Source organism: Mesoplodon bidens (assembly GCF_964165515.1).
Source record: "Mesoplodon bidens genome assembly, chromosome: 14".
NCBI classification, from domain to species: Eukaryota; Metazoa; Chordata; class Mammalia; order Artiodactyla; family Ziphiidae; genus Mesoplodon; species Mesoplodon bidens.
The window spans coordinates 54,007,432-54,033,587 of record NC_138170.1 but is presented as its reverse complement, the minus strand read 5'-3'; the positions used below and the strand labels follow the sequence as shown (position 1 = coordinate 54,033,587).

Genomic DNA, 26,156 nt, shown 5'->3' with positions numbered 1-26,156 from the left:
TTAGAACAGATTTTTTTTTAAACTTTAATACATTTATAAATTTATAAATTTATTTATTTATTTATGGCTGTGTTGGGTCTTCGTTTCTGTGCGAGGGCTTTCTCTGGTTGCGGCGAGCGGGGGCCACTCTTCATCGCGGTGCACGGGCCTCTGTCGCAGCCTCTCCTGTTGCAGAGCACAGGCTCCAGATGCGCAGGCTCAGCAGTTGTGGCTCACGGGCCCAGCCACTCCGCGGCATGTGGGATCTTCCCAGACCAGGGCTCGAACCCGTGTCCCCTGCATTGGCAAGCAGATTCTCAACCACTAATGCCACCAGGGAAGCCCTAGAACAGATAGCATATCACTGTTTTGGAAATTGTTAATTCTTTATAAGCAAGCCTTTGTTTGTATGTTGGGTTAAGACTGACTACCTCTAAACCTCGCCCTTACCCAACAATTCGGGACCCTTGACACTTCTGGGTGATGGAACTGCTCACTGCACTGTCGAATTTGGAGCACAAGGCCAGAAGTGATCCAAGACAAATGTATACTCACTCTCTTATTAATACTGTGTATTTCCCCCCAATCCCATTGTGTGGGGAGAGTTTAGAGAGGTGGCTCTTAGCACTCCAGCTGCTGCTGCAAATACAGGTTCTGCTCCTGCCACCCTGGCAAGGGGGCAGGGTAGAATTCCAAATCAATGCATGCTCTGTTTATTGAGTCTCTCTTTCTGCCAGACAAAGCTGTATATCCCTGGAGTCCAGGAGCTATGAAGAACAGACATAGCCCTTTCCTTCAATGAGCTATGCTCCAGGAAAGGGAAATTGTGGATTGATAACCATGATGACAGGATTTAAAAAGTTAAAAAAAAGAAATGAAATGAAATGAGCTGCTGGGCCCTGAGTAGGAAAGTCTTAGGGTGGGGATAGGAGGTGGTTGATGAAAGCTGAGGAAGGCTTTATGGAGGAGGTGGTATTTAAGCTGGGCCTTACAGTATGAATGGAACTTCAATAGGCAGAGCTGGAAGGGGTTTGGGGAGAAATGGAAGGAACATCCTGGACAGAAAAGCATTATCAGGAATGGGAAATCATCCCTCGTGGCCACATAATAGGTCCATGAAGTGGAAGAAGTAGGAGGTAACATTAGAAAGGTAGGTTGAGCCTTCAGTGGCCAGCAGATTATTTTAGGACACTGGAGATCATTGAAGGATTTTGAATTTGGGAGTGATACGATCAGGGCTTGGCTTTAAGAAGAGTTGCCTGCAGCCATGTGTAAAATAAGTTTTGGAGGCAGAGACCTGTCCTTTCAGTTGTTTTCATCATCTAAGTGTAAGGTCTTTTGGTTCCTGAACTAGAACAGTGGAAGCGTTACTAGAAAGGAGGGGATGTGTTTGAGACACAAAGTGAATTTCCAGACTCCTGCAGACTTTGTGTTTTTGTACATTTTAGTCTTTAAAGATATTCATGGCCTGTTTCCCAAGCCAGAGTCAGCCAGGAAGTAATGACACTTTGTAATTAGCATCTTTTTCCTGGCAGCAGCAACACAACGCAGCTAAGTGTCACCTTTTGGGAATTCTCCCAGACCTTTCTAAGGATCTGTCCTCATCTGATAAACAGGTTGAGGTTTGGAGAGAGTAACCACTTGAAATGCTTCCTGGCCTGCCCTCCGGCCTAAGGTTAGATGGGTAAGTAGCCGTGGGTGGCACATGCCCACTAAGCCCATTCTTGTAGGGATGACCAGTATCCAAGGGTCACGCCTCCAGTCCACCCTGTGACCCTCCGAGGCTGGTAACAAAGAGGAGTACGCGGAGCTCTCTGTACAGCTGACATAGCACATGCACCCGGCAAGCACTGTGCTCTGCGCCGTGGGACCCAGAAGCCTGTGGTCTAGCTGAGGATAAGATGAGTGCGCCTAAAGCAGGAAATCAAATCCTCAGCCACATTGTAATGATTAGAAGTGGCATATAAGTTAGAGAACTCTTCTCTCTCTTACTTTCCCAGCTTCACCCTCACCCCAACACACACACATACATAGAAACACAATCTGCCTTTTAAATAATTTTTGATATATCCTTTTCCTGGCAGTCATAACGATTAGGCATGTTTCTGTGAATTAGAAAGTTTAGATTCCTCCTTCAGCCATCTCCCTTCTCACCCCACCTCCTTTCAGTCTGACTTAAAGCCATAAAATACTTCTGCCTGCCTCCCTGCCTTTAGTTCTGTTTGTATGAATTAAGTCGACAGGATAAATATTCGCATTCCCAGCTACAGGCTGAAACAATGTTTGCCTGTTCTGCCCAGTGAGTTGAGAAGAAAAGGGGGCCTGACATCACCCTATACTGTACATTCCCGGCATAGATCATTTATTTAAGTCCCTGAAAAAATACAGATGTTTTACCGGCCGAAATAAAATCCTGTGTAAACACTGGGCTTGGAAAAATGTGGCTCTGACTTAGCTTTGGGGGTTGGAGCAGCCCAGGGAGAAGGCCAGGAGGCAGAAGAGCAGATACAGAAATTTTATACTCGGCTGAATGTGATAGGGGCAGGAGTGTTCACCCCCAGTCTGCATGCTGCACTAGAAGACCAGACTTTGTTTTTAAGGAAGTACAGCTGCAAAAGGGGATAAATTTGTTGATCTTTGGAGTTCAGGATTATTCCTGATTACCATACCTTCACCTCATTTATATCTGACCTCTGAAATGAGCATCCCTTTTCTTATTGGGGTTGTCCTTTCGCATGGCCTGCCTAACCTGGTCCTGTTATTGCTGGATCCTGCTGGTTTTGGGAGCTCAGCTGCTGTTGATTTTATAAAGGGGAAAATTGCCTGGAAGCCATGCTTAGTGAAGAGGAAAACCCATCTCAGCGTTGCATTCCCAAACAGCCATATATCATCTTGATCTTGTCTAACACAAGTCACTATTTTAGTCCAGCAGCATAAACCAGACATATTTTACTGGTGCAGCACAAGTTTTTTCAGGGATCTGCCTCATGACTCTTTTTGGGCCTGTGGCATTTATTCAAAGAGCATTACATTTGCTCTGTGGAGTCACTTTTAAGATTCAAAGCTGCCAAGATGGACCCCATGCTTTACACAGATGCTTGGGGCTCCCCTCAGTCTCTCTGTGTTTAGAGTGGGGATGGGGGTGGGCAGAGGCTAACTGTTCTCCAGACTTTTCTTAGATCCTCCCGGAGTTTCATTAAGGCTTGCATCTCAGCTAGTCCACTCTAGCTGCTTCCTGACCACCCCCTCCTCGGGGCAGGTGTGACCAGCTCATCTCTGGGCAGTCCCAGGCCTGTGATAGTCATGGGTGATGATGTTGGTTTGCACTTGGTTGTTTTCTGTGTGCTTTTTGTCTCTTTCTGACCGGGTCACAGCTGTTTTAAGTCAATAAAGCTTTCTCCTGTTGTCTTTTTTTTTTTTGCTGGAGATACCCCTAAGTCCACTCTAACCTTTCTCCAAGGGGCCTGCTATAGCTGGAGGTCACCAACAGTCTTGGTCTGTCCCAGTGTGATTATTAATAGAGCTCTTTTTCACTCTCAAAAGAATTCCTGATCTGGAAGATAAATTACCCTAACAAGCCTCACATGGATATTCCTGACCAAACTCATTAAATCCCCCTCCCTCATTCCCAATCCTGCGGCATATTCTCGTGATCCCTGTCTTGAAGCATGGCCCTCGATCCCCAGCTGCCTGGGGGAAGGTCTCTTTCCTGACCCTCAACTCCAGGTCTAGAGCAGCTGCCAAGTCCTACTTCTTCAGCCTCCAAAACATCTCTCAAATGTACCCTTTCCTCTGCATTCCACTGCTGCCATCGTTTAGATTGAGGAGGCGTGGCGGGGGCACAAAATCAAATTGTCAGATCTTCTCATTTTTCACAAGAGTTTAGACATCAGGGTGATTCTGATGTGAAACCTCCCAATTCATAAATGACGATTTCAAAATACTGTGTAGGCCGGATGAAACATCTGCAGCCACTTTTGGTCCATGGGCTCTTCTTGGTTTCCAGGCTCCAGTTTCAAACGTCACCTTTTGTCTAGACTGGCAGTAGTCTCACTCACCCTGCCCCTTCTGGTCCAGCCGCCTCACTGCCCCTGGCCTTATCTTTCCGCATTACAGATCTGATCACATAAGAGCTCTGTCTGAGGAGGTCTTTGCTGCCTCCAGAACAGAACGCACATCCCTCGATGCTGCCTTTGAGATCCTTCTTTGTCTGACTTGACCCGTCTCCAGCTGTGTCTCCTGCTACCCTACGCACACCCCGGCTGTGATCTTGTTACACGCAACTATTTGCTGTCCCCTGAGCAGTCCCAATATTTTTCTTTTATTTAACGGGTTTTTTTAGAACAATTTTGGATTTATAGAAAAAGTGAGTACAAAGAGTTTTCCATGTTATTCCTCTCTTCCCCACCCCCTCTCCCTAGTTGGCTGTTACTAATAGCATGCATTAGAGTGGTATGTTTGTTACAATTAATGAACCCATATTGACACATTATTATTAACTAAAGTCCATAGTTTACCTTAAGGTTCACTTTTTTTTTTGTTGGCAATACCAATGTTTTAGTACTCTTTAACACTTTTTAATAATTCACTTTCCTCTGCTTGCGTATTCTTTCCCCAATTCTGGCAAGATTCTTTTCAAGGCCAAATATGAATCTCATATTTGCAAATATGATATTCCTGCAAAGCCGCCTCTGTTTATTTTTGGAATGGGGGCTGGAGGGAGGGAGGAGACAGAAAGAGAACTAGCATTTTGATCAGGTGCCGAGCGTGTGCCAAGTACTCTACGTATATATTCTTTGAAATCTCTCTACAGTCCTGTCAGATACGTAGATATTATTATACTCTTTACTGCGGGGAAACCGAGGTGAACAAGTGGCCCAAAGCCCCACAGCTAGGAACTGGGTTTCCACCCAAGTCCTCCTGGCTCCGAAGGCTGTGCTCCTTGCTCCGCCCACAGGGCTACATTCTTACTACTGATCCAGCCTCCCTGCTTTCCCCACTGGATTAGGAATCTAGTGGGTTAGGAATCCACTGAAGTGAGGAGTGCGTATTATTCATCTCTGTGTTTCCGCCCCTAACATGGCGTTGGCACCAACAGCAGCTCACCAAACCCATGGGCACGTGTCCTAAAGGCAGAGTTAATACAGGAAGGGGCATCAAATATCGACATCAGTTCAGCAAATGCTTGTTGAATTCCTGCTCTGCACTGGATGTGGTGAAGGGTGAGGCCACGCATAAGAGCAAAGTGATGGCGATGCTATCGTGCAGGTTATAAATCCTGACCAGGCAGCATCTGGGAAATGATTGGTTTTCTGTTTATCTGCAACTAGAATGTAAGCTGCAGGAAAGCAGGGATTCTGTGTGTTCTCTGCTGCAGCCCCTAGGACAGTGCCTGGTAATAATAGTTGTTTAATAAATATTTTTGGACTGAATGTTGGAATCCTGTTGCAAATTTGAGACACCTAAAGTGACACTAAACTTCTCAGAGTTCTCCTGTTCTCAGTTAGTCATCATCCTCAGGTCTGGCAGCTTCAGTTTCTCTGTGTTTGGTTTAGTACAGTCCTGTATTATAGGCTGTTTCCAAATTATCCCAGGCCTGGGCTTGACCATGCTCTTTGCCCAGAAGTTCTTCTGGACCAGAACTTTAGGAAAAAGGGGGAGGAGGATGAGCTGCCTCACCCCTGCTGTCCTTTCAGAGCTGATGGACAAATGATCCTTCCTGGGAGCTGCCTGGAGCTCCCAGATCTGACCTTGGACCAGAGTTCCAGGGGCCTGGCCTCACTTCTGGACTTCATGCAAAGGATGGCCTCATTTTTCTTGAGAGAATTAAACCCAGCACTCTTTTTTTTTTTTTTTTTTCCTTTGGCCACCCCGCGGGGCTTGTGGGGTCTTAGTTCCCCGACCAGGGATTGAACCTGTGCCCCCTGCAGTGGAAGCGCAGAGTCTCATCCACTGGACTGCCAGGGAAGTCCCAAACCCAGCACTCTTAACGCCATATGAGGATAATCATATTTTCAAATATTCTCATTAATTATCCTGAAGGAAAAAGTTATCTCAAACATAATAACCTGTTTCATACATTTGCTCATCAGCCTTTTTTCTCCTCTCCCCTCCCTCTGTTCCTTCTCCTCCCCTGCCCCCTGTTTTGCTGGTCTTCTCTGACCTTGTCTTTCACTTGTGTTGCTCTGTCTCTCCTACGTGCTTATTTCCACCGAGGTTCTTCTAAGCGTACCTCCCCCTCCATTTGTCCCATGTAAATAGATCGCTCTCCGTTCCTGGTGAATAACCAGGATCACAATTGTTGTCTGGTTTGTGCCCAAGGTGACAGAGTTGATGGACTTGTAGGCCGATTTTCATAAACCAGAGCTACCAAGCGTTTCAAAAACAGCCTTGTTTTTGCCAAGTAAGGTGAGCAAATATAGGACTAAGTTTAAACATCCATCAGGAGTTATTTTTGAAGTGATTGCTTCTAAATAAGAGGCGTTTGAAAATCTCACAGCTTTCTTTACAAGTAACTTCCAAAGTCATGTATTTTGCTGGTGTCTGCTGATTAATTACAATCCTGTGACACCATGAAAAGCCCCGGTGGTTGGTTTTGTGCAGCTGTGGAGAAAAGTAAAGCAAGGCCCAGTGGCTTTGCCAGCTCTTTCAGGATGCTGGGGATTTGGGCAGAGGGAGGTAGTCTTTTCACTCTGGCAGTCATCACATAAGAACAGAAGCCTCGGCCAGACCCATTGCTCCAGACTTCACGACGGGCGGTGTGAGTCCCTGTGGGGAGTGCGGTGAAGTAGTGATGGTAGATCGGTTGCTTCTGAAATAACAGATCAATTATTAGAGAAAGCATTTGCAGTCTCCACATGGGAACTTGTGTGCCTTCTCCTGTACAATTACTTCTATTTAGGAAGAAAAAAAATTAATAGCAATTACATAAAGTAATCAAAATTTCCTTTGACTCTCTAAACCATAGATGCTCAGCATATAGCAGATCTCTGACCCGGGAAAACCTGCCAGCTCATACCCATTTAGAGTCTGATGACTCTGGATCTCTTATCTTGGCCTCTTGGTTTTCCTCATTGCTTCCTTCTGTATTTAACTCTCAAGTCCCTCACTGACAGGAAAGAGAGAAGAAAAAATTGAATCTTGTTGCTTAGGAAGAATCATGTGCAGCTCTGGTAAAGGATACAATAGGGAAAGAAAACAAACTGATTATTAAAATAGACTTTCCAAGTTCTTGATGTGTTTATCTGTGCTTGCTTTGCTCCACCCTCCTCCTCCCCTTGATAAGGGCACTGAAGGATTTCTCTGACATGTCTTTTCCCTTGACACTGGCTAAGGTCAGTGGATCCCATTTACGCCCTTGTCCACTTTTGTTCTCTGCTGCAGGTTTGTACTTCTCACAAAGGCCTTGTTGATGTCATCACTGAGTGAACCCAAGATACACTTACGTGCACGTGCCAGTGCACGCGCACACACACACGGCCTATGGCATGTGCTTGCTGGAATTGTGGCCTTCGTTCTAAATATAGGCAGCTAGAGAGATACAACAGGATTTGTCTTTCTCTGCTTAATTTTGATATTTAATGTCATGCAAGAATAAGAAAGTGGGGTGTGTCCGCAGTGCTCCCTCGGCTCCTGACATCTCAGGGAAGATCTAAAAAACCTAAATAGTTTACAGACATCACTGTCCACTATTTGCGAAGGCAAGCATCATTGCGGCCTGCTTCTTCAGCCAAGCATGTTGTGATAAACCCCAAACCAGATTAGACTCACAGACATTGGATTTTTCCTGTGTAGTAAGATTTTGACTTTAAAAAGTACTTTTTTTTTTCCATATGTGACTGCTAAGATAGAGAAGGATGTTTGCATTTCTTTGCTAAAATCAATTTATAGGTTGTTTGTAACTAATAAGCTCTTGGCATCTAATGACTGGTCACAGAGTAATCTTCATTTGTTGGACTTGTGCGAGGAACCCAGAGCCCAGGTACAGATGAAAGACGTTGGTTTTTCGCCACTTGCTGCGTCCTCCAAGACCAACATGATCTTTCTGCAAAGAGACCAGAGCCACATTTTGCAGGTGTCTGTTTTCTTTGAGGGGAATGTTTTAAGGAAACCTAAAAGGGAGAAACTGGACATTTAGGAAAAATATATTTTCACAGCAGGATATTGCTTTTTCTCTTTTTTTGGTTTAGGTTTTTCATTTGTTACAAGCCTTCTCAGACTCCAAATACAGAATGAATACATACTTTCAGCAGGAGCTGGCTGACGTCGCTGTCTGTACTAAAGCCAAAATCTGGCTGGCCAAGAGGTATGTTAAAGCCCCACATGAGCACGGAGTTATCGGGGGTAGGAATACATTGGAGAAATGCTGTTTCTAGTTGTGGGAGTTTTAAAAGTCACTGGCATGAGTTTTCTAAACTTATTGGAGTATTTATCTTTTTTTTTTTTTTTTTTTGCGGTACACGGGCCTCTCACTGCTGTGGCCTCTCCCGTTGCGGAGCACAGGCTTCAGACACGCAGGCTCAGCGGCCATGGCTCATGGGCCCAGCCGCTCCGCAGCATGTGGGATCTTCCCGCACCGGGGCACGAACCCGTGCATCGGCAGGCAGACTCTCAACCACTGTGCCACCAGGGAAGCCCAGGAGTATTTATCTCTTTTGAACTTTGGGTTGTGGTAAAGAAAGAAAAATATTTTCTTGACAATTTTTCTAAAACTGCTGTGTGGCTGGGGGGCATGTATTATGGCTTTTTATCTGTCCACCAATCAGCTTGTTTTTATGAATACCTGCTATGTGCCCAGCCCTGTGTTAGATATCCTAACAATGAAAGGCAGTAATTGACTAAATCATGTGGTACAAACTATCAGGTACCATTGCAGCTCAGAGATGAGAGATTGATGTTAGACTTGAGCAGGTGCAGAGGGGCCCAGAGCAGGTGAATAAGAAAAAGACATGCAAGTTACCTTTTTGGGTAGGTAGTAGAGAAGCTTGAATAAGCAAGGCAAAGGAGAGTGGATACGTATTGTTTTCTTTTTTTCATTCTTGCCATCGTTAGTTTTTTCTGAAACTTAGAACATTTACCGTGTGAAAGATGGAGCAAAAAGAATTTCTCAGTTTCTCTCGAATACACAAGGAGTCCTCTCTGTAACACTCTGTTCAAAATCTGTGTTACTGCAAGGGCCTCCCACCCCCTGCTACATTCTCTGTGATTCCGGGAGAGGGGGGTCCAGCAGAGGCCCATAGGCTACCACATTCCATGCTGTGGTATATTGCCTTTGATTAATAATTAGTATGTTGGTTGTCTAACATAACAGCCTCTTTTTTATTTTTCAAAAAATGTGCTTTTGTTCACTTTTGTTGGGCTCCCATCTTATATGGCAAGACAAGCAGTGGTTAGTGTGAGACCCACAAATCAGTGTAATTCAACAAAGTCTTGTGAACGAGCATAGGCTACATGATAGCCGCTGTATTAGGAGATGTAGGGATGCAAAGATATAAAAGGAATTAGTCCTGGCTTCAAGGAGCTCCCATCCAGGAGGTGAGAATATGTGTAAATAAATAATTTTCATTGAATATGGTGAGTATGATAACAAATGTATGTAGTAGGTACAGGAGTAGCCCGGGGTTGGGAGGGTGGATGCCTTCAAGAGTTGGGAATTTTGCCAAGTGGCCAGGGCAGGGAGGGGTGTTCCAGGCTCAGGGAATGTCATAGGCAAAGACATAGCAATATGAAATGTCATGGTGAGTGTGGAGAGCTAGAAAGAAGTTAGCTCTTCTGAAACCTAAAGTATAAGGTATGTGTAGCAGAGAATGGGGCTGAGGAGATACATGGAGGCTGCATGGTGAAAGGAAAGCAACCCAGTGAAGAATTTCTCAGTGGGTAGAGATGTGAGTCTCCATGTTTGTCTAAACACCTGTATCTTTGGCCAGAGATATTGATGGGGAAATTCTCTAGTATCTGAAATGCCAGTAAAGTGATGGTTAATGGTTAGCCTCTCATTTTTAGTATGATTTTTGTTTTCTCTCTTTTATTTAGAGAACAGAGGAGTTCATTGACCATAAACTGCTCCCCTGAGCCTAGTATCATTTGCCTTCTGTGTGGCTTTTAGACAACTTCCCAAGATGCCTTTTTTGAGAGAACAAGGAATTGTGATCATATTTGTGCTCTCATCTGTTTACCAATTAGTAGGCCTGGTCCTCGTGGCTGTTATTTCTGGGCATCAGGAAGTCAGGGAAACGATCCTATTGAAACACCTGCTTCCAGCCAGGACTGCCCCAAGACAGAATCTGAATCTCCTGTTCTTAAAGTTCTATAAGGAAGGAACTTCTGCCCCCTTAGTTTGCTACCCCTTGATGGGTCTTATAGAAATTCATCATCTGTTGGCTTCCTGAGTCAATTCCTGCTTGTTGGCTGGGAAGGAGGAGATAGAGTAAAAGGCCAGCCATCTGAATGGGCCTGCATGTTGTGCAGTTCCCTATGATGGATGATAAAGCTGCCATCAGCCCCCTCTTCAGCTGGAGAAGTCCTCCTGGCCTTCTAATTGCACTTAGAAAATTGCAGTTTTCTAATCAGTCTTTTCATTATTGTCTGCATCCACCCTCCGCCCCCATTCTCTGATTTTCCTCCATGATTTTCCAGCCCTAGAAAACAAAGGCATGAATCACTGAAATTCACTGGGTTTCTACCTTCTTTGCCCAGAGTCCAGGAAAGCCACTTTTATGTTTCCAGTACAGTCAACTCTTTATTATCCAAGTGTGAACTTTACACTCCGTGGGTGGTCTGTAACACCAGGCTTCCTCTTGCTCCCCAGTTCACTTTTACCATATTAAGCAGGATGTGTTCAGAGCCTGGAATAGAGTTTGAAAGGAAAACACATGGCCAGGACACAATGTATCCCAAAGCCACGTGTCAGTTTTTCTGGATTATCCAGGCAGGATTAGGCAGGATAACTTGAAGTTTCCTGAATAGGAAGGTATAGAACCAGATAGAAGTGATGAAGCCTCAGCCTGTTGCACGCCTGCCCTGCCCTTGAGGTCCTCAGAGAGTGTTGTCCCAGAAGGTGTTTGTCTGCACTGGGAGCCCTGTGCTCAGATGAGCCACTTATGGGTCCTAGTGGGCCCTTCTCAAAGCCAACCCCTGACTTACAGTCTCACATTCTTTTCCCCTGAAAAGCAGTACAATGCAGAGCATTCCAAATTTGGCTGCTGAAGAGGCTCCTTTATGTCCATAGAAATTTACGAAAGAAAGAGGAATTAATGTTCTTTTGTGCCTACTAAGGATTTTCTGTATCTTTTGAGTATAGCTTGAAATGTCAATGTTATTGCAGAAAAAAAAAAAAAAAAGTCGGTTTAAATTTTAGCACTGTCACCTTTTTCCTTCTTCAATTTATGTTGATCATTAGCTTGAGTTTATTCAGTCCAGTGTGTACAAAAACATTAGTGAGGATGTCATTTATTTATTCCCCAAAAAGGGGTTTAAAAAAAAAGTACATTGGAGCCATTGGATACCCAGTTCCATTTTAAAAATTTTAACCCTGGAATTGAGGGCATATAAAATAAAGACTTTTGTCATATATTTGTGTTTTGACTTTGCAAGATTAATAGGGATTTATATGAGGTGATTAAGCAATAGCCATGGATTTGTTGGGGAATTTTTGGTGATGGATGGCCAGCTGGCAACATGGCCTGAGTAGGGGACTGGGCTTCTGCTCTTACAGGCCGCTTTTCATTCCAAGATGTCAAAGCCTTTATGGAAATCAGCTCGTTAATCCTTCAAGTCCCTTCCTTCCCCTTTTTCCTCCACCCCTCTCTCCTCGATCCAGTTTACTGTCTCTCTCCTGGTGCAAAGGCAGTTTACCAACTACTGAAGGAGAACTAAGCTGACCCAGGCCAGAAACTGAGTGAAACTAGGGGTCAGCTGGTGGCCTGGCGAGGCTGGCTGTGGGCGCCATGGAAGAGGAGGTCAGTGCAGCCCCGCTCGAGGCCCTGTCTGCTGCCCTCGCTATGTACAGATTCCAGCTCTTCTGTCCCAGCTGGATCACAGGCCCCACCTGAATAGGAAGGACTTTTAAAAAGCCCTGTCAAGTAAGAGAAAGAGGAGAAAAGATTTATTTACTTTGATTGAGAGTTGGAATTACTGTTATTTGGGGCTTAAATTTTTTCAGAAATCAATTCAGTTATCTAGCGTCTCCTTTGGTTATAAAAAGAAAAACCTCTGTGTATGTGTGTGTGTGTGTGTGTCCTTTTAGTAAATGTGGTAAACTTAATGGACTATCAGATTCCATGCAATGGATGATGTGATGACCAAGAAGAAAAATGTGTCCTACTGAATTTTTTTCACATTTTTTTCTTGACCGTCAGTGTAGTTTGTGCTCATCATAGAAAATTCGGGAAAAGAAGAGAATATAAGTCTACTCTTACCAGCATCTAGTGGAACCCACTGTTATTGGTTAACAGTTTCATGTTATTTACTTCATCTTTCTTCCTATGCTTTTTTAATGTAGTTGAGATTATGCTGTATATATGTAAGCTATAGCTTACTTTTTCCATTTAACAGTATCATGAAAGCATTTGCTCTTATTGAAAACTCTTTATGGTGTAGCTGCTATGGGAAATAGTATGGTGTTTCCTCAAAAAAATTAAAAATAGAACTACCATATGATCTAGCAATTCCACTTATGGGTATAGACCAAAATTAATTGAAAGCAGAATCTTGAAGAGATATTTTGTACATGTTCTAGTTGCATTATTCACAATAGCCAAGAAGTAGAAGTAACCCAAGTGTCCATTGATGGATGAATGGATAAACAAATGTGGTATATATGGACAATAGAATATTATTAAGCCTTAAAAATGAGGGAAGGGCTTCCCTGGTGGGGCAGTGGTTGAGAGTCCGCCTGCCGATGCAGGGGACACGGGTTCGTGCCCCGGTCCGGGAAGATCCCACATGCCGCGGAGCGGCTGGGCCCGTGAGCCATGGCCTCTGAGCCTGCGTGTCCAGAGCCTGTGCTCCGCAACGGGAGAGTCCACAACAGTGAGAGGCCCGCATACCTCAAAAAAAAAAAAAAAAAAGAGGGAAATTCTAACACACAGTACCACATGGATGAACCTTGAGCACATTATGCAAAGTGAAATAAGCCAATGACAGAAAGACAAATACTATATGATTCCACTTATGTGAGGTTCCTGGGGTAGTCAGATTCAAAGACTCAGAAAGTAGAATGGTGGTTACCAGGGGCTGGGGGGAAGGGAAATAGTTAGTGTTCAACTAATAGAGTTTTAGTTTTACAGGATGAAAAGAGTTCTGGAAATTGGTGGCACACGCATGTGAATGTGCTTAACACTCCTAAACTGCACACTTAAAATGGTTAAGATGGTAAATTTTATATTATGCATATTTTATCACAATTAAAAAAAATTTTTAATAACAAACATTTAAAAAACTCTTTGTACTCTATCATTCCTCTAAGGTTATTGTCCTGACTTCTTACAATAATTTTTTTTTTTTTGCTTTGCTTTCTACTTTTGCTATCTACGCGTTGCCAAAAGTAAATTGCTTTTTGCCTGGTTTTGTAATAAGAAAAATATCTTTGAAAACATCATTTGTTAAAGGTAGCATATTTTTGTCACCTGAATAGTCAGGCATTAAGTTTACCTTACCATTGTTCCATTACTGGCCACTCAAGTCTATTTCCCATTCATTCAACAAATATTTATTAAGCCCTGCTGTATGCCAGGCTATATTAAATATAGCAACTGCTTACTAAAACCCCTACTTTAGTGTAGAGAGGGCGACAAAACAGAGTCTTGTCAAATAGAATCATAGGTCTAGAACTTTAGAACTGGAAAGAATCGTAAAGTTGGTTGAAGTCCACTCCCATCCCCATGCATATGGGAAAGTTCAACCCAGAGAGGTCGGGGGATTTGCCCATTTTCACACAGCTGACCAGGGTGTAACAACTGCCTGACAGCAGCTAACATTTGTCGAGAGCTTAACTCCCTGCTCCTCTTCGGGTTCTTTCCGCTGGACCACATTGCTTCCATCTATCCAGTGTTTTTACGTCAGGGCTTTGAATGGTGATAACTGAAGCATTTTCTAGAACAGTGCTTCTCAGACCTCATGAATCACCTGGGGGGCCCCTTAAAATGAAGACTTTCCTTCAGTGGGTCTGGGGTGGAGCCTGAGATCCTGCTTTTCTGACAAGCTTCAAGGTGATTCCGATGCTGCTGGTTCTGAGACAGTATTTGAGGGCCAAGGGTCAGAGAGTGGGCCCCTGGGAGCACCCAGCTCCACCCCGCCCATTGAAATACTCCCACCTTCACACCCTCATTCTCAGGGCTTGTGTCTGGAGCTTGGAGCCATGGGAGAGGGTGAGGCTCCTGAAGGGGTCAGCCCAGAATTCTTCCTCCATCCACCTGGGATGACCTGCACCGAGGGGGACCGCATGGCCCCAGTGCTCTCTACAGGAAGTCCGCACTCCCTTGTCCGGGCAGCCATCCCAGTGGACTCAGTGCCTGGGGTAGGACCCAGGCTTTGCTGGCATGCAGTGAATATTTATCATTTTGAAAAATAACAGTCTGATATTCTGGTGAGAAAAACAGGCTCTCAAGAATACAAGAACAGGTCCCAAGGTTACTAGGAAATCAACCTTGGAAAATAAATTTTTGAATAAAACAGTGCTGATGGAGGGACGAGATGATGGAGGGAGCTTATGTTTGTTGAAGACCTCCTCTTTGTGCTGGATCTAATGATTTGTTACCCCAAGTTAATTCTTATTTGCAAAAAGTGTTAGCTGTATGATCCATGCACTTCCTATACAGCTTCCCCATCAGTGCTCCTGGCACCCCATTGTCACTCCTCTGTGTGATCCTGCATCTCCCTAGTACTGCCTTCCCTGTCCACCCCGTTAGCCATACTCTCATGTGCTCTCCCCATTTTCTCTACTTCTTACTGGTCCCCCCACTAAGCTGAGGTGGTGTGAACCTGGAAGGCCTGGGATTTAAACACATAAGGAAAATATGCTTATAGAGACAAAGCTAGGGCTGGCTTTTGTGTGGCAATCCCAGTTCTGCCACAGGGGGTTCTGTGGCTAGCTGCAGAAGTCCTGGTTTAGGGTTCTGTTTTGCTTTACAGCTGAAGACAGCAGTTATTTTCTAACCACCAGATTTATTCACACGAGAGACTACACTTCCCAGGCAGAAATCCTGGGATTTAGGTCTGATTCCGTTTTCCCACTGTCCCTTAGCCCTTCCCAAATCCCTCGTGCCTTCTGGACCAGTCCTCTCCCCAGGCAAGAGGTCCTTCTTTCACAACTGCTCCGAGGGGCCCCAGCCCTTTGCCACAGCTGCAGGTTGCGTTTCATTCCCATGCTGCTGAAATGAATCCAGTTGAGATGGGTTGTTAAAATATTCGGATGATCATGTGGCATTTTAAGGCTATCGTTTGTGGTCCCTGCCAAAACTTTAAGGGAAGCAAGCCTTAACAGGGATGGTTACTTACATAGCAAGTTTCCAGGCATTGCTGGGGGTTGGGTTTGCTTTTGGTTTGTTTCTTCTAAGCTCTTTTTCTTTTTTTCACAATAAAAGTTTCTCCAGTACTCCCCTGCCCCCTTTTTAATTGCTTTTCTTTCAACCCCCAGATTTTATTGGGGAGGGAGATTCTCATCAGGACCCCTCTTTAATCCTCCAGCTCAGCCTATTCAAAGTCTCTTTGAGCCTCACACATATTTGAATGATGAGAGAAATGAAGTTGGTGTATTTTAGACCCAAGCTTGTTGACATTTGTTCACTTCCCTTTCAGACTTCTCAGGAATGTTCAAGGTCATGATATCTCGGGATGAGATCCTGTTTGTATTTTTAAAAACAGAGACATTAAGTTAGCACATTTCAACCCAAAGCAATGGACAAGGTGCAAAACATTTTCTTCATTAGATATTCCTTTTAAAAATATGTCAAGTCTTAAAAGAATAAGCTGTCTAAGAAGTGAAGCTTGAGAATATACGATATACTTCTTGTTGACAGACTAAGCTTATGGAAACTAGTCAGGTAAAAGCAGTCAGAAATGATCAGTATATTAAACTGTGCCTTTGAATAAGTTGCCCAAGATCAAAGCTTCTTCATATTGCAGTGAGAAATATAGTTTGTTTATGCAACTGCACATCAAGAATTCAACCCCCAACTTTCTACTTTTAAATATAGAAATCTGCAGACCTAACCTAGAGGTAGTAATTAGTTTGATAAAGGGCTCAGAAATATCTGTCTTGCTCCACTTGTAGCTGTTGGCTTCCTGGGATATTGTTGTTGGAAGATTTGGGCAGTGTTGTCATTGCCCGGCTTGCAAGGGATGCAGGCTTTAAATGGCCTCAACACATTTTCACGGTATTATGTAAAACTCTAATATAGTGGGTTATTTTTTTTTTCCTTACATGTGACATGCTTCATCTTTTGGGTAAATCAAGACCTTCACTGAGCCATTCCCAATGAATCCAAGCCAACTCAGATCCACAGACAGTACAAAGCAGTGTCATAGGCACAGTAGGGGATATAGAGATGAATGATATTGTCCCTATTTCAAAAACCAAGTGAATAAGACAGGTGTGGATTTAAGTAACTGTAGACAAGTAAGAATTTAGTAAATGCTGGAATGAGGTCAGACTGTATCACAGGAGCCAGCTAGTGGGGGTTGGAATGTCAAGGATGTCTTGGAGAAGGGAGAAGTCTTTAAAGACTAGGTGAGATTTAATTGTTAGATAAGGTTTATTTTCATAGATTGGAGAATGAGTGAAGTTATAGTGGTATAGAGCCTATGTTGCTAAGTAAGTTGTGAAGGTCTCATTGCCCAAGTACAAAGGAAGGAATCTTAGTACAGTGCTCAGCATCGTGGGGACCACCTAGGCATATATAATTAAGTCTCTATTATTGTCAAAGTTTAGCTATGATCCAGTCTAGTTGAAAAGAGCTTATCCATGTGAAACAACCAACAATGACATTCATGTAGAATTCTAACTCTGTAGTACATATAATAAGTATATGAATTCAAAAAAGAATGTGGACTGGGATAACCAGGGAAGGCTTTCTAGGGGAGTTAGGTATTTGAGCAGGGTCTTAGAGCATGGCTGTGATTTGGAAACGCCAAAAGTGGTGGGAAAAGAGCATATCAAGATGGTGGACAGTATGTACAGTGGCACACTGTTGGAGAAGGCATTTGCATGTGGGCCGGTGGGGGATTAGAGCTGGAGAAGACATGGTGTGTTTGGAGAGCAGTGCAAGATTTGATAAGAGACCAGTTGTGGCAGGCCTTAAATGTCAGCCAGAGGAATTTGGGTCTGATCCAAGAGTTAAGAGGAAGTCAGTAAGCTCAGGCTCACACTGGTAAATAGGCTGCTGTCTCCATGCTCATGAGATACACTGAGGGGTGTGTTAAATCTTTCCACCCTCTCTCAGTGATCGACAAAATCTCCAGCCCCTCCGGGAGGTTAACAAAAGCTCCCTAGTAGCAATCCACCAGCTCTGTCTGGCACTTGGAGGCCCCTGTTGCCTGCCTGGGCAGCTCGTGTTGGGAATAGAGATGCTGCTTGTGTGCATTTTAGACTTCATGGCTATTGTCTGTTCAACATTGCTAAGAAGACCGTAGAACCACAGCGTTTATAGCAGGAAAGGGAATTTAGAGATCATCTAATCCAGTGGAATCCTTTCTTCAAACAGAAGCTTAAGTGGAAGTTCAAGATGTTCAAGATAATAGAGATGGCAAATACGCTGCAAGTTGAGATGGGGGCCTGGAGGCCCACCCACATAGCTTCTGAGCCATTGGGAGCCCCAAAAGGGACTCCAAAGAGCACCCTGACTCCCTATTTCAAAACAGGGATCTAATCCAAACCACTCTCTGTAGACAGGAAAATAGACACAAGGGAGCAAGTGACTTCTTCCTACTTGACAGATGTGTCTGGCTCCAAGGATAGCCCAAATTAGGGATGTATTCAAGAAATAGCAGATTTGTTTTCTGCCTCTTGATTCTCTTGCTTCCTCTGCTGCAGCCTGATCATCCTCACAGAAAATACCACAACCCCAGGCCCTTGAGCTGTCCAAGGCCCTCTCTCAGGAGCTGCCCTCCTTGGATAGGGCACCATGCACTAGACCTTATTGCCATCAAAACTTTGCTATTCTAGATCCCCTTTCCTCAGAAATCCACTCTCAGCTGGCTGACTGCCACTTGGTATGACCAACAAATCATGCTCACATGTTACCAAGTGCTAATGTATAAATAAGTTAATTCTTCTGGGTAGTACAACTGTTTTTCAGTAGTGATCTTCTGGAGGCAGTGCCTTTAACTCAAGTCAGTAACTTGGGGGCAGGCTTTCAGGCAGCACACAGACCTGGCGGGAGCACTTGTTGAGGCCTCACTTGGCTTCCTGCTTCTCTGTCCTCATACTGAGCTGACTTAGCCTTGGTGCGTTTGTCCTATGTGGCCAGCTTCGGGCTGACCCTAGGAAGGCTTGTGGGGCACGTGGGCAGGTCTCACGTGAATAGGCCAAGGGAGCGGATTTGAGAGAGACCCTCCGAAGCCTCACTGTCATCCTTCCCCTCAGCTGCCGGTGATGCCCAGGCTTCCTCAGCGACCGGACTGGCCTGCAGGCCTCTAGAAACAGCTTCCCATGCACGTTCAGGAGCTTATTCCCCCTTGAGCCGGAAGGGACCCTCACCAGCCCAAAGGCCCTGTGTTCCTGGGTGATCATAGGGAGGGTCACTTGGAGAGGCACTGGGTGAGTGGAAAAGCCTCTAGCTGTGAACGCACCTCCCTGAGGTTGAGGGAGGCAGGGTGCACTCGCGGGTAGTAGGTCTGGGTTCTGGCACCTACTCAACTACTAACCAGTGATGTGTGGCCTCGAACTTCTTTGGGCTTCAGTTTTTTGTTTTCTTTTTTTGAGGTACGCGGGCCTCTCACTGCTGTGGCCTCTCCCGTTGCGGAGCACAGGCTCCGGGCGCGCAGGCTCAGTGGCCATGGCTCACGGGCCCAGCCGCTCCGCAGCATGTGGGATCCTCCCAGACCGGGGCACGAACCCGTGTCCCCCGCATCGGCAGGCGGACTCTCAACCACTGCGCCACCAGGGAAGCCCTGGGCTTCAGTTTTTATCTGTAAAGTTGGAAGCTCCAAAATGTGCAATAGGTGAGGGTGGGGAAGGACATGGTGAGTAATGGGCATGCAGGTACAAAAGAGCTAAGCAAATACAGGGAATATTTATTGTCAGATAGCTAAGTCTTTGTCTGCATCATCGGCCATGTTGAAACAGCTGTGCTCAGAGCCTTGCTCTTCACAACACTGGTGACCAGGACACAGCACCAGAGTGCGTGGCTGCAAACCGAAATACCCTCATTGTTTGGCACAGGGTCTCACTTTTCATCTGATTGTGTTTGGGACACACGGATACAATTTGTCTAGAAAACCTTGGTTCTATTCTTGGTTTTTGCCCCGATCTTGGAGAGGTCACTTGAGCTATATGAGCTACCTTGTTGATTTATAAAAATGGGAATAATAATGCCTACTTTTCTTCTCTCTTAAGAATCTTTTAAAGATAAAATATTTTTCGAAGATTAAACTTTTAATAAAATGCCGTTGATGTTATTATTATTGCCAAGGCTAATTTCCAAGTGTGTGCTTCGCCAGGTTCACATTAGCAGAGTCCTGACTGTACTGTTAGAAATTCTCACCTGTGATCTACGTGCAGACTTCTCACGCAGCTTCTAGAAGTGTTCATTCACCTCACTTAATATATCCTTTTTTAATAATTCTAGGGAGAAAGTAAGGTTGAAAAGAAAGGGGACTTCTGTTAGCATTTTATATAATAACCGAAGCTATGTATCATCCAAGCCCCAAACTGTACAATAAAAGTTTTCTTGGATAATACTTTTCTCCCATAATTCCTAGCACATTGCTTATTAAGTTATTAACCAGCAATTCCTCTGGCAGCATATTAAACTTTACTTTTAAACAAGTCACAGAAGGGGGGAAACATGCATCTCTCATAAAAGGAATAAAAAACATACACCCTCTAAAACGGTTTCTTCAGGCTTTGAACAAATCCCAAGCCCCACACAAGGTCCCTTTTTCCTCATTCTGTACACATAACTTGAGTGTTAGTACATTAATGAGAAAAAGATGCCTAATAGAAAGATGGAAAAATATGAGGGCCTCTGGGGGTGTGGGAGGCTCCCTGGGGGTCCTCTGAAAAGGCAGGTGAGCTTTCATGGAGGGAAAGGCAAAGCCTTGGCATTGAGCTTGTGGGGTTCCTCTTGAGCAGCAGCACTCCCAGGGAAGCAGAGGCGGCTGTGGCTTCGACCTTGACCTAAGAAGTGCCCCAGGGCCTTGTGCAGACTGCCTGGGCCTTTGCGGAGTGCCGACCCAGAACCTTGGTAAAGTTGTTATGGCCCCCTGTTTTCACAGATTCCGTCCCCCAGGGACCAAAGCATCCTTTCCAGGGGCGACCCCTGTGCTCTGTAGCACATGGCTGGACATTTAGTCCCTCTCTGGACAGACTCACAGCTCATGGTCCCTTGCTCTGTGCATGACAACTTGGTAAGAATTCCTTACGAATTGGTCAACCACCAGAGCAGGGCACGAAGATGGCTTCACTTTAAAAGGAAAATCCAAGTAGGAGGGCTCTGGGGCAGCTTATGCATGTGGGTGTGAGTATAAACACTTGCAATGCTCTAGACCAAGAATGGCTGGATGGAAGTTGGAACATAACCATAAAAAAGCAGCTCTGCCGTCACCCGCCTCCCCTCCCCCAGGGGAGGGCAAGGTAGACGAGCAGCCCCGGGTAGCCAGTCAGGGCCTGCGTGCTGCTGACAGCTGGCCCCTCATGCAGATCTGAATTCTGGATGTTACAGCGGGGGAAAATAACTTGTTTAAAAATATATATTCTGCAATTCATGACCGTTTGCCATCTTGGTTTAAACAAATCCCTTATTGTTTCTCCAGGAATGCCGTATGATGTTTGCTTGGCTGGGGGCTGTGGTGAAAATGGAAGTCAGAAGGGAGAGAGGGGTTCTTTTTATTTAATTTACACTTCCACATTTATATGACTTAATGTAGCCTGCCTCAGAGAAGTACCTCCTGCCTCCTAACCACAGCAGCTCTTCCTTTTAAAACCAAATGTAGGGAGAGGCGGCGTCTGGTCTGCAGAGGGCTGCCCTCATCGCAGAGTCTCAAACTGCCGAGGACTACAAAGATGGCCAGCGGGATCTCTGGGAGACCAGAGGAAGGTCAAAAAAATATCCCGTCAGGTCAGCCATTCAGACTGTCCTCAGAGACTGTTCTCTAATGGTTAGTCAGGGAAGGTTTCCTAGAGGACAGGCTTTGAAGTGAGTTTTAAATACAGGACACGGCGTGGCTGGACATGTGTCCAGTGGGGGACCGTGGCAGGGCGTAGGAACACGTTATAGACTATTTCCCTCCTCCCTCTTCTACTACTTTTCCGCTCTCTTTACCCTTCTCTTCTTCCCCAACCCCCGGCCCGACATCTCACCTGCCTTCTCACCTACTTTCCCTCTCTTTTTTCTGGTTTTCTTCTTTCCAGCCTATTTCAGGCCCGGTGGTGGTCCCCGGGATATTGCTTCATTAACTCCACGGCTGGCTCCACGGTGAGAGGCTGCTCGTGCTTTGTACTCATTGCGGTGGAGACCAGAAGTGACCTGTGTAGGAGTGAGCCCACGTAGGAGCCCAGATTAGAGGAAGAGCCCACAATGGGCTGTGATGGGGCCCTGCCAGGACTCACGACCCAGAGTCATTCCAAGCCATCAAGCTGGCCAGCTGCACCTATTTGATTTTCTGGTCTTCATTCTTGCCGGCATGTGGCGAGCATGTTCCCACCTTTGTATCTTTGCTCCAGTGAACTCTCCTGCCTGGAATTCCTTCTTTCCATTCACTAGCCAAATCCTTCCATGTCTCCAGACCCCTCCTCCATGACATTCTGTAAAACTGTTTTTTGTGTGTTTTGTTTTTCTCCACATACCCCACCACCACCACACACACACACACACACACACACACGCGCGCGCGCGCATGTGCGCGCAGCCATAAGCTCTTCAAGGCCAGAACCTTATCCCTTCCCTCCATTTCTGTTCCAAGTAGGATATCCCCCATGGTGCTTAGTAAAGGTTTCTAGATTAATAAAGTTAAGCCATGAGTCTAATCAGGATTCTGCGGGAGTAATTCCCTGGAGACTGGAGTGACCTTAGACCCTGACTCTGTTGAAGTCCAGATATGGTCTCGGGACTTAGAGACCTTAACAAACACTAGCAGCCTAAAGCCAGAACAGCTGTTTTCAGCCCACTGAGTATGGCAGTGAATTCTTCTGGAAGAGTTTTGTATTGTCCAAAGTGAACTGTTTCTTCCAGGGAACCCACCAAGGCTTCATGCTAATGAGCAGGGATCCCAGCCTTCCAGCATGACTTGGATCGATGGGGTCCCACTAGGGCTTCAACCCTTTGGAGCTTTTGGAGCTCTTAAAGGTCACTCCTCAGCACTCCCATTTGGGGCATGTCACCCATCCGCTGGCGTTTCCTGCTGTCCCTCCCCTTCCACATCCCCTTTGCACATCTTGTTACTTTTCAAACATGTCACATGCTGTCATCTTTGGACATGGTGCTTCCTCTGCTGGGGTCATTCTGTCCACGGTCTGTCTCCCAGACTCCCCCCTCATCCTCCAGCTTTGCCAAGGCACTTCTGGACTCACCTAGGCATTTCCCCCTTCCCCATCCTTAATTTTCACTCTGTCAACCCCTCCTTTGGGCACCCATCATACCATATGATTGGTTGTGTGTTTCTGTCACTAAACTAGTGGCTTTCAAGGTTTTCTGACAGCCATTCACAACAAGAAATACATTTTACAGATGACTTTGTACTGTGTGTGTATGTGTGTATATGTGTGTATATATACACATATATATACATATATACACACATACACACACACACCTATGAAATCTTGTATAGTTTGATATTTTACTGTCTATGTAACATATGAACAGTCTTCCAAAAAAATGCAACAGACAGGGAATTTACTCAAGATTTATTAGAGTATTCAATTTTGGGAATGTTAGCATTTGACATATCCACCATCATTTTGGATATCAAGCATACCCCACTGATACCATTCAGTATAATAGAGGGTGACTTACAACCTGGAAAAGAAAAAGAAAGGAGTTAGACTAAATCAATCAATATTTTTACTTAAAATTATTACATTTTATAAATTTTTTATATCAAAGATAATTTATTAAAAATTCTGGGCAAGGATTTTATAGAAATCTTGTGTATAACAAACAATTTAAGAGAATGATGCTTACCCTGACTGCTTTGATGTACTGGGATTATATTCTCTTCATCTCTCCCTCCTTCCCTTCCCTAGCTAACTCTCTCCTTCCTCCTCCATCCCCCCATTCCTCTTCCTTCCTTTCTTTCTCTTATGCTGGTCACCACCTACTAGTTTATTTCATAACTAACAAAATGGGTCATAACCTACAGTTTGAAAAACACTATTCAGGACTCTAAGTTCCTTGAGGGCAGTGACTGTGTCACTGAAGCATTTCATCTTCATATTTCCATACCCTGGCACTATTCCTGGCTCTCAAGTTTCCTCTTAGTAAATGTTTTCTGAATGAATGGGCTGCAGTTAAAAAGCTCTGCAGCCACTGGGATTCCGGAAGGGACAGGAGAAGTGAATAATTTATCACAGACTTCCCAAGAGCTCCTGCTGTCCTCTAGACACTAGGGCCATTGTGGATGAGTCTGGGAAGCCTTCCTGTCTCTGCCCTGCCTTCTGCCTCTCCCAACTTCCAGGAGAGAGGGCAGGAGGTTTAATGAAGTTCAGAGATCAGGTTGTCAGGTGGGTGTTTGTCAAGGGACAAATGATAAGAAGAGTGGAAGAAAGAGTTTTAACAAGCCCTTCATTTCACTTTATATAGTAAACTTAGTCCTCGTAGTACCTGATTGCTGCTACTCCTTCTAAAACCACTATTATGCTGTTTTTCAGCCCATCTGTTAGACCCTGACCACTCCTGACTTTTTTCGAACACTCTAAATCTTTATTATACCATGCCCCATGCCAGGATTTTTCCATTTGGGGGAAGAAAAAAAAATCCCCAAACCCACCAAAACCCTGTGGCTTGGTTTCCTGTCCAGCTGGCTTGCTCTTTCCCAGGATTTTATTCCCATCATCTAAGTGGCTTGACAGACCGAGAACAAACCTCTGGCTCACCCTGAACTCACAGTGTACCATTTCCAAGTCAGAACAAACATCAAGTAATAGGGAGAGAAAAAGAAAGAGAAAAAAAATTATTTTCCTGACTTAGAAGCCAGTTCAGAGTGAAGCCCAACTCTGATTCCAGACAGCGATGTTCTAAGGCTGAGGCTGAGGCTGAGGCTGTGGCTGTCCTCGAGGGTGGAGCCTCGAACAGTGGACTCCAGGCCAGAATTTCTCTCTGAGTCAGTTTCGAAGGAGAAGCCATGGATGGACTCCTTTGTAGCCCCAGATCCTCTCTGTTTCCTGGAATCAAGAGCAGCAGCCTTTGAGGGAGCCTCCCATGATCTCGTTAGACTACGTTAGACTTGGCCTAGAGCCTCACAGTTATGGGAGCAGTCAGAGTGGTCCCTGCGGTGTCCCAGGAGGCCTGCAAGGTCGGCAGCCTGTGCCAGGTCAAGAGAAATGCAGAATGCTTCAGCCTGGCAGGGGGCTTTAAAGATTGCCAGCCTTTCCTCCCTATTCACTTAGAAATTTAAAAATATATATTAACCTAGCTAAAAATCTCATGGAAAGTAGGCTTGAAACCCTGTAGGGTCAGGGGTAGGCGGGGAGACCCCTGAGTTCCTCCAGACTTGAAAGTCATACCAGTTTCCCAAAAACTTCCCTTTATGGTTCCGTATGGCTTCACCAGCAGAAAAACATCTAGGGTGAGAAGCTATGACTCTGTGAGGCCAAATGGAGCAAGGAGCACACCAGGGAGCACCAGTTAGCACGGAGTTTCCCACCTCCTGAAAGCCTGGCTTGCCTCACTCTGGTTTCCACCTTCTCAATACATTCTCTGTCTTCCCGGGCTGGTCTCTCCAGGTCCCTGGACAAGCCAAACTCATTTCTTCCTACATCTGTTGCCCCCTCTCAAAATCCCCTTCCTTGTCAACTTTGTCTATCTAAGTTCTTCCCATCGTTCACAGTCCAGTTGGAATTACATCTTCATAAATCCATTTCCATGTCTCTAGTCCACCCTAATATGTTCTTTCCCTTAACTCCTTACATCCTGTCCCAAAGTTTGTCTTTGTTTCTGTCTCCATAATGAGACAAAACTCTCTGAGATCAGAAATCATTTCATGTTCATCTCTTCTCAGCACCTAGCTCAAAGCTGGATGCTCAGGAGGCCTTCCACCTGCTATCTGCAGACCATTTATTATTCAGCCCTGTGCTTCATGTCTGATAATTCATTAACCCCTGGCATTAGGTTTTCTTGCTTTCTTTCTTGAGTGACCATTTTTTTGGGGGGAGGGGAGGATATCCCACCTGCTAAACAGTGGAAATGCCAGAACTGGAAATATCTTTAAAGAAGTTTTCATAGACTGTGGGCTTTTCAACTTCACAGGTCAAGTTATGGACTGACCTGGGGAAAATTGGATAAAGACAAAAGATAAGGGTAACATTTGGGGAGGGGGAATTCCAAATAGATCAAAGTGTTAACAAGAACAAAAAAAGGAACTGTAAAGTACTAGAAGAAAATATGGGAAAATTAAAAAATATATATCTGTATTTATGTTGGAGAAGGATTAGAGTGTTAGCATGACATAAAATCCAGAAGGCATAGATAAAAATATTGATATATTTGACTGCATAAAACTAAACATTTTTGAATTGCAAAAAAATATTATAGATAAAGTTAAAAGACAGATGATAAACTGCAAAAACATATTTGCAAGACATGTGACAAAGGGCAGATTTCCTTAATATACGAAGAGCTCCTACAAATCAATAAGGAAAAGACCAATAACATAATGGACAGGAGATTTGATTATAGTTCACAGAAAAGGAAATTCATATGAGAAGCATATGAAGGGATGGTCAACCTCACTTATAATAAAATAATTGTGACTTAAAACAATGAGATACTGTTTTTCACTTATCTTGGCAACGGTCTAAAAGT

At 44.7% G+C, this 26,156-nt stretch overlaps 1 protein-coding gene across 1 annotated transcript in view; it reads left to right on the top strand.

Moving 5' to 3' along the window:
• The window catches only part of LOC308627529 (tRNA (32-2'-O)-methyltransferase regulator THADA-like), a gene marked incomplete at its 5' end in the record, with an annotated part of 186,029 nt that overhangs the window by 125,961 nt on the left and 33,912 nt on the right, over window positions 1-26,156 (top strand). Inside the window, one exon of the mRNA XM_081253798.1 lies at window positions 8,169-8,284. Within this exon, the coding sequence (XP_081109924.1) occupies window positions 8,169-8,284 (116 nt within the window). The remainder of the gene's footprint in view (window positions 1-8,168; window positions 8,285-26,156) is intronic.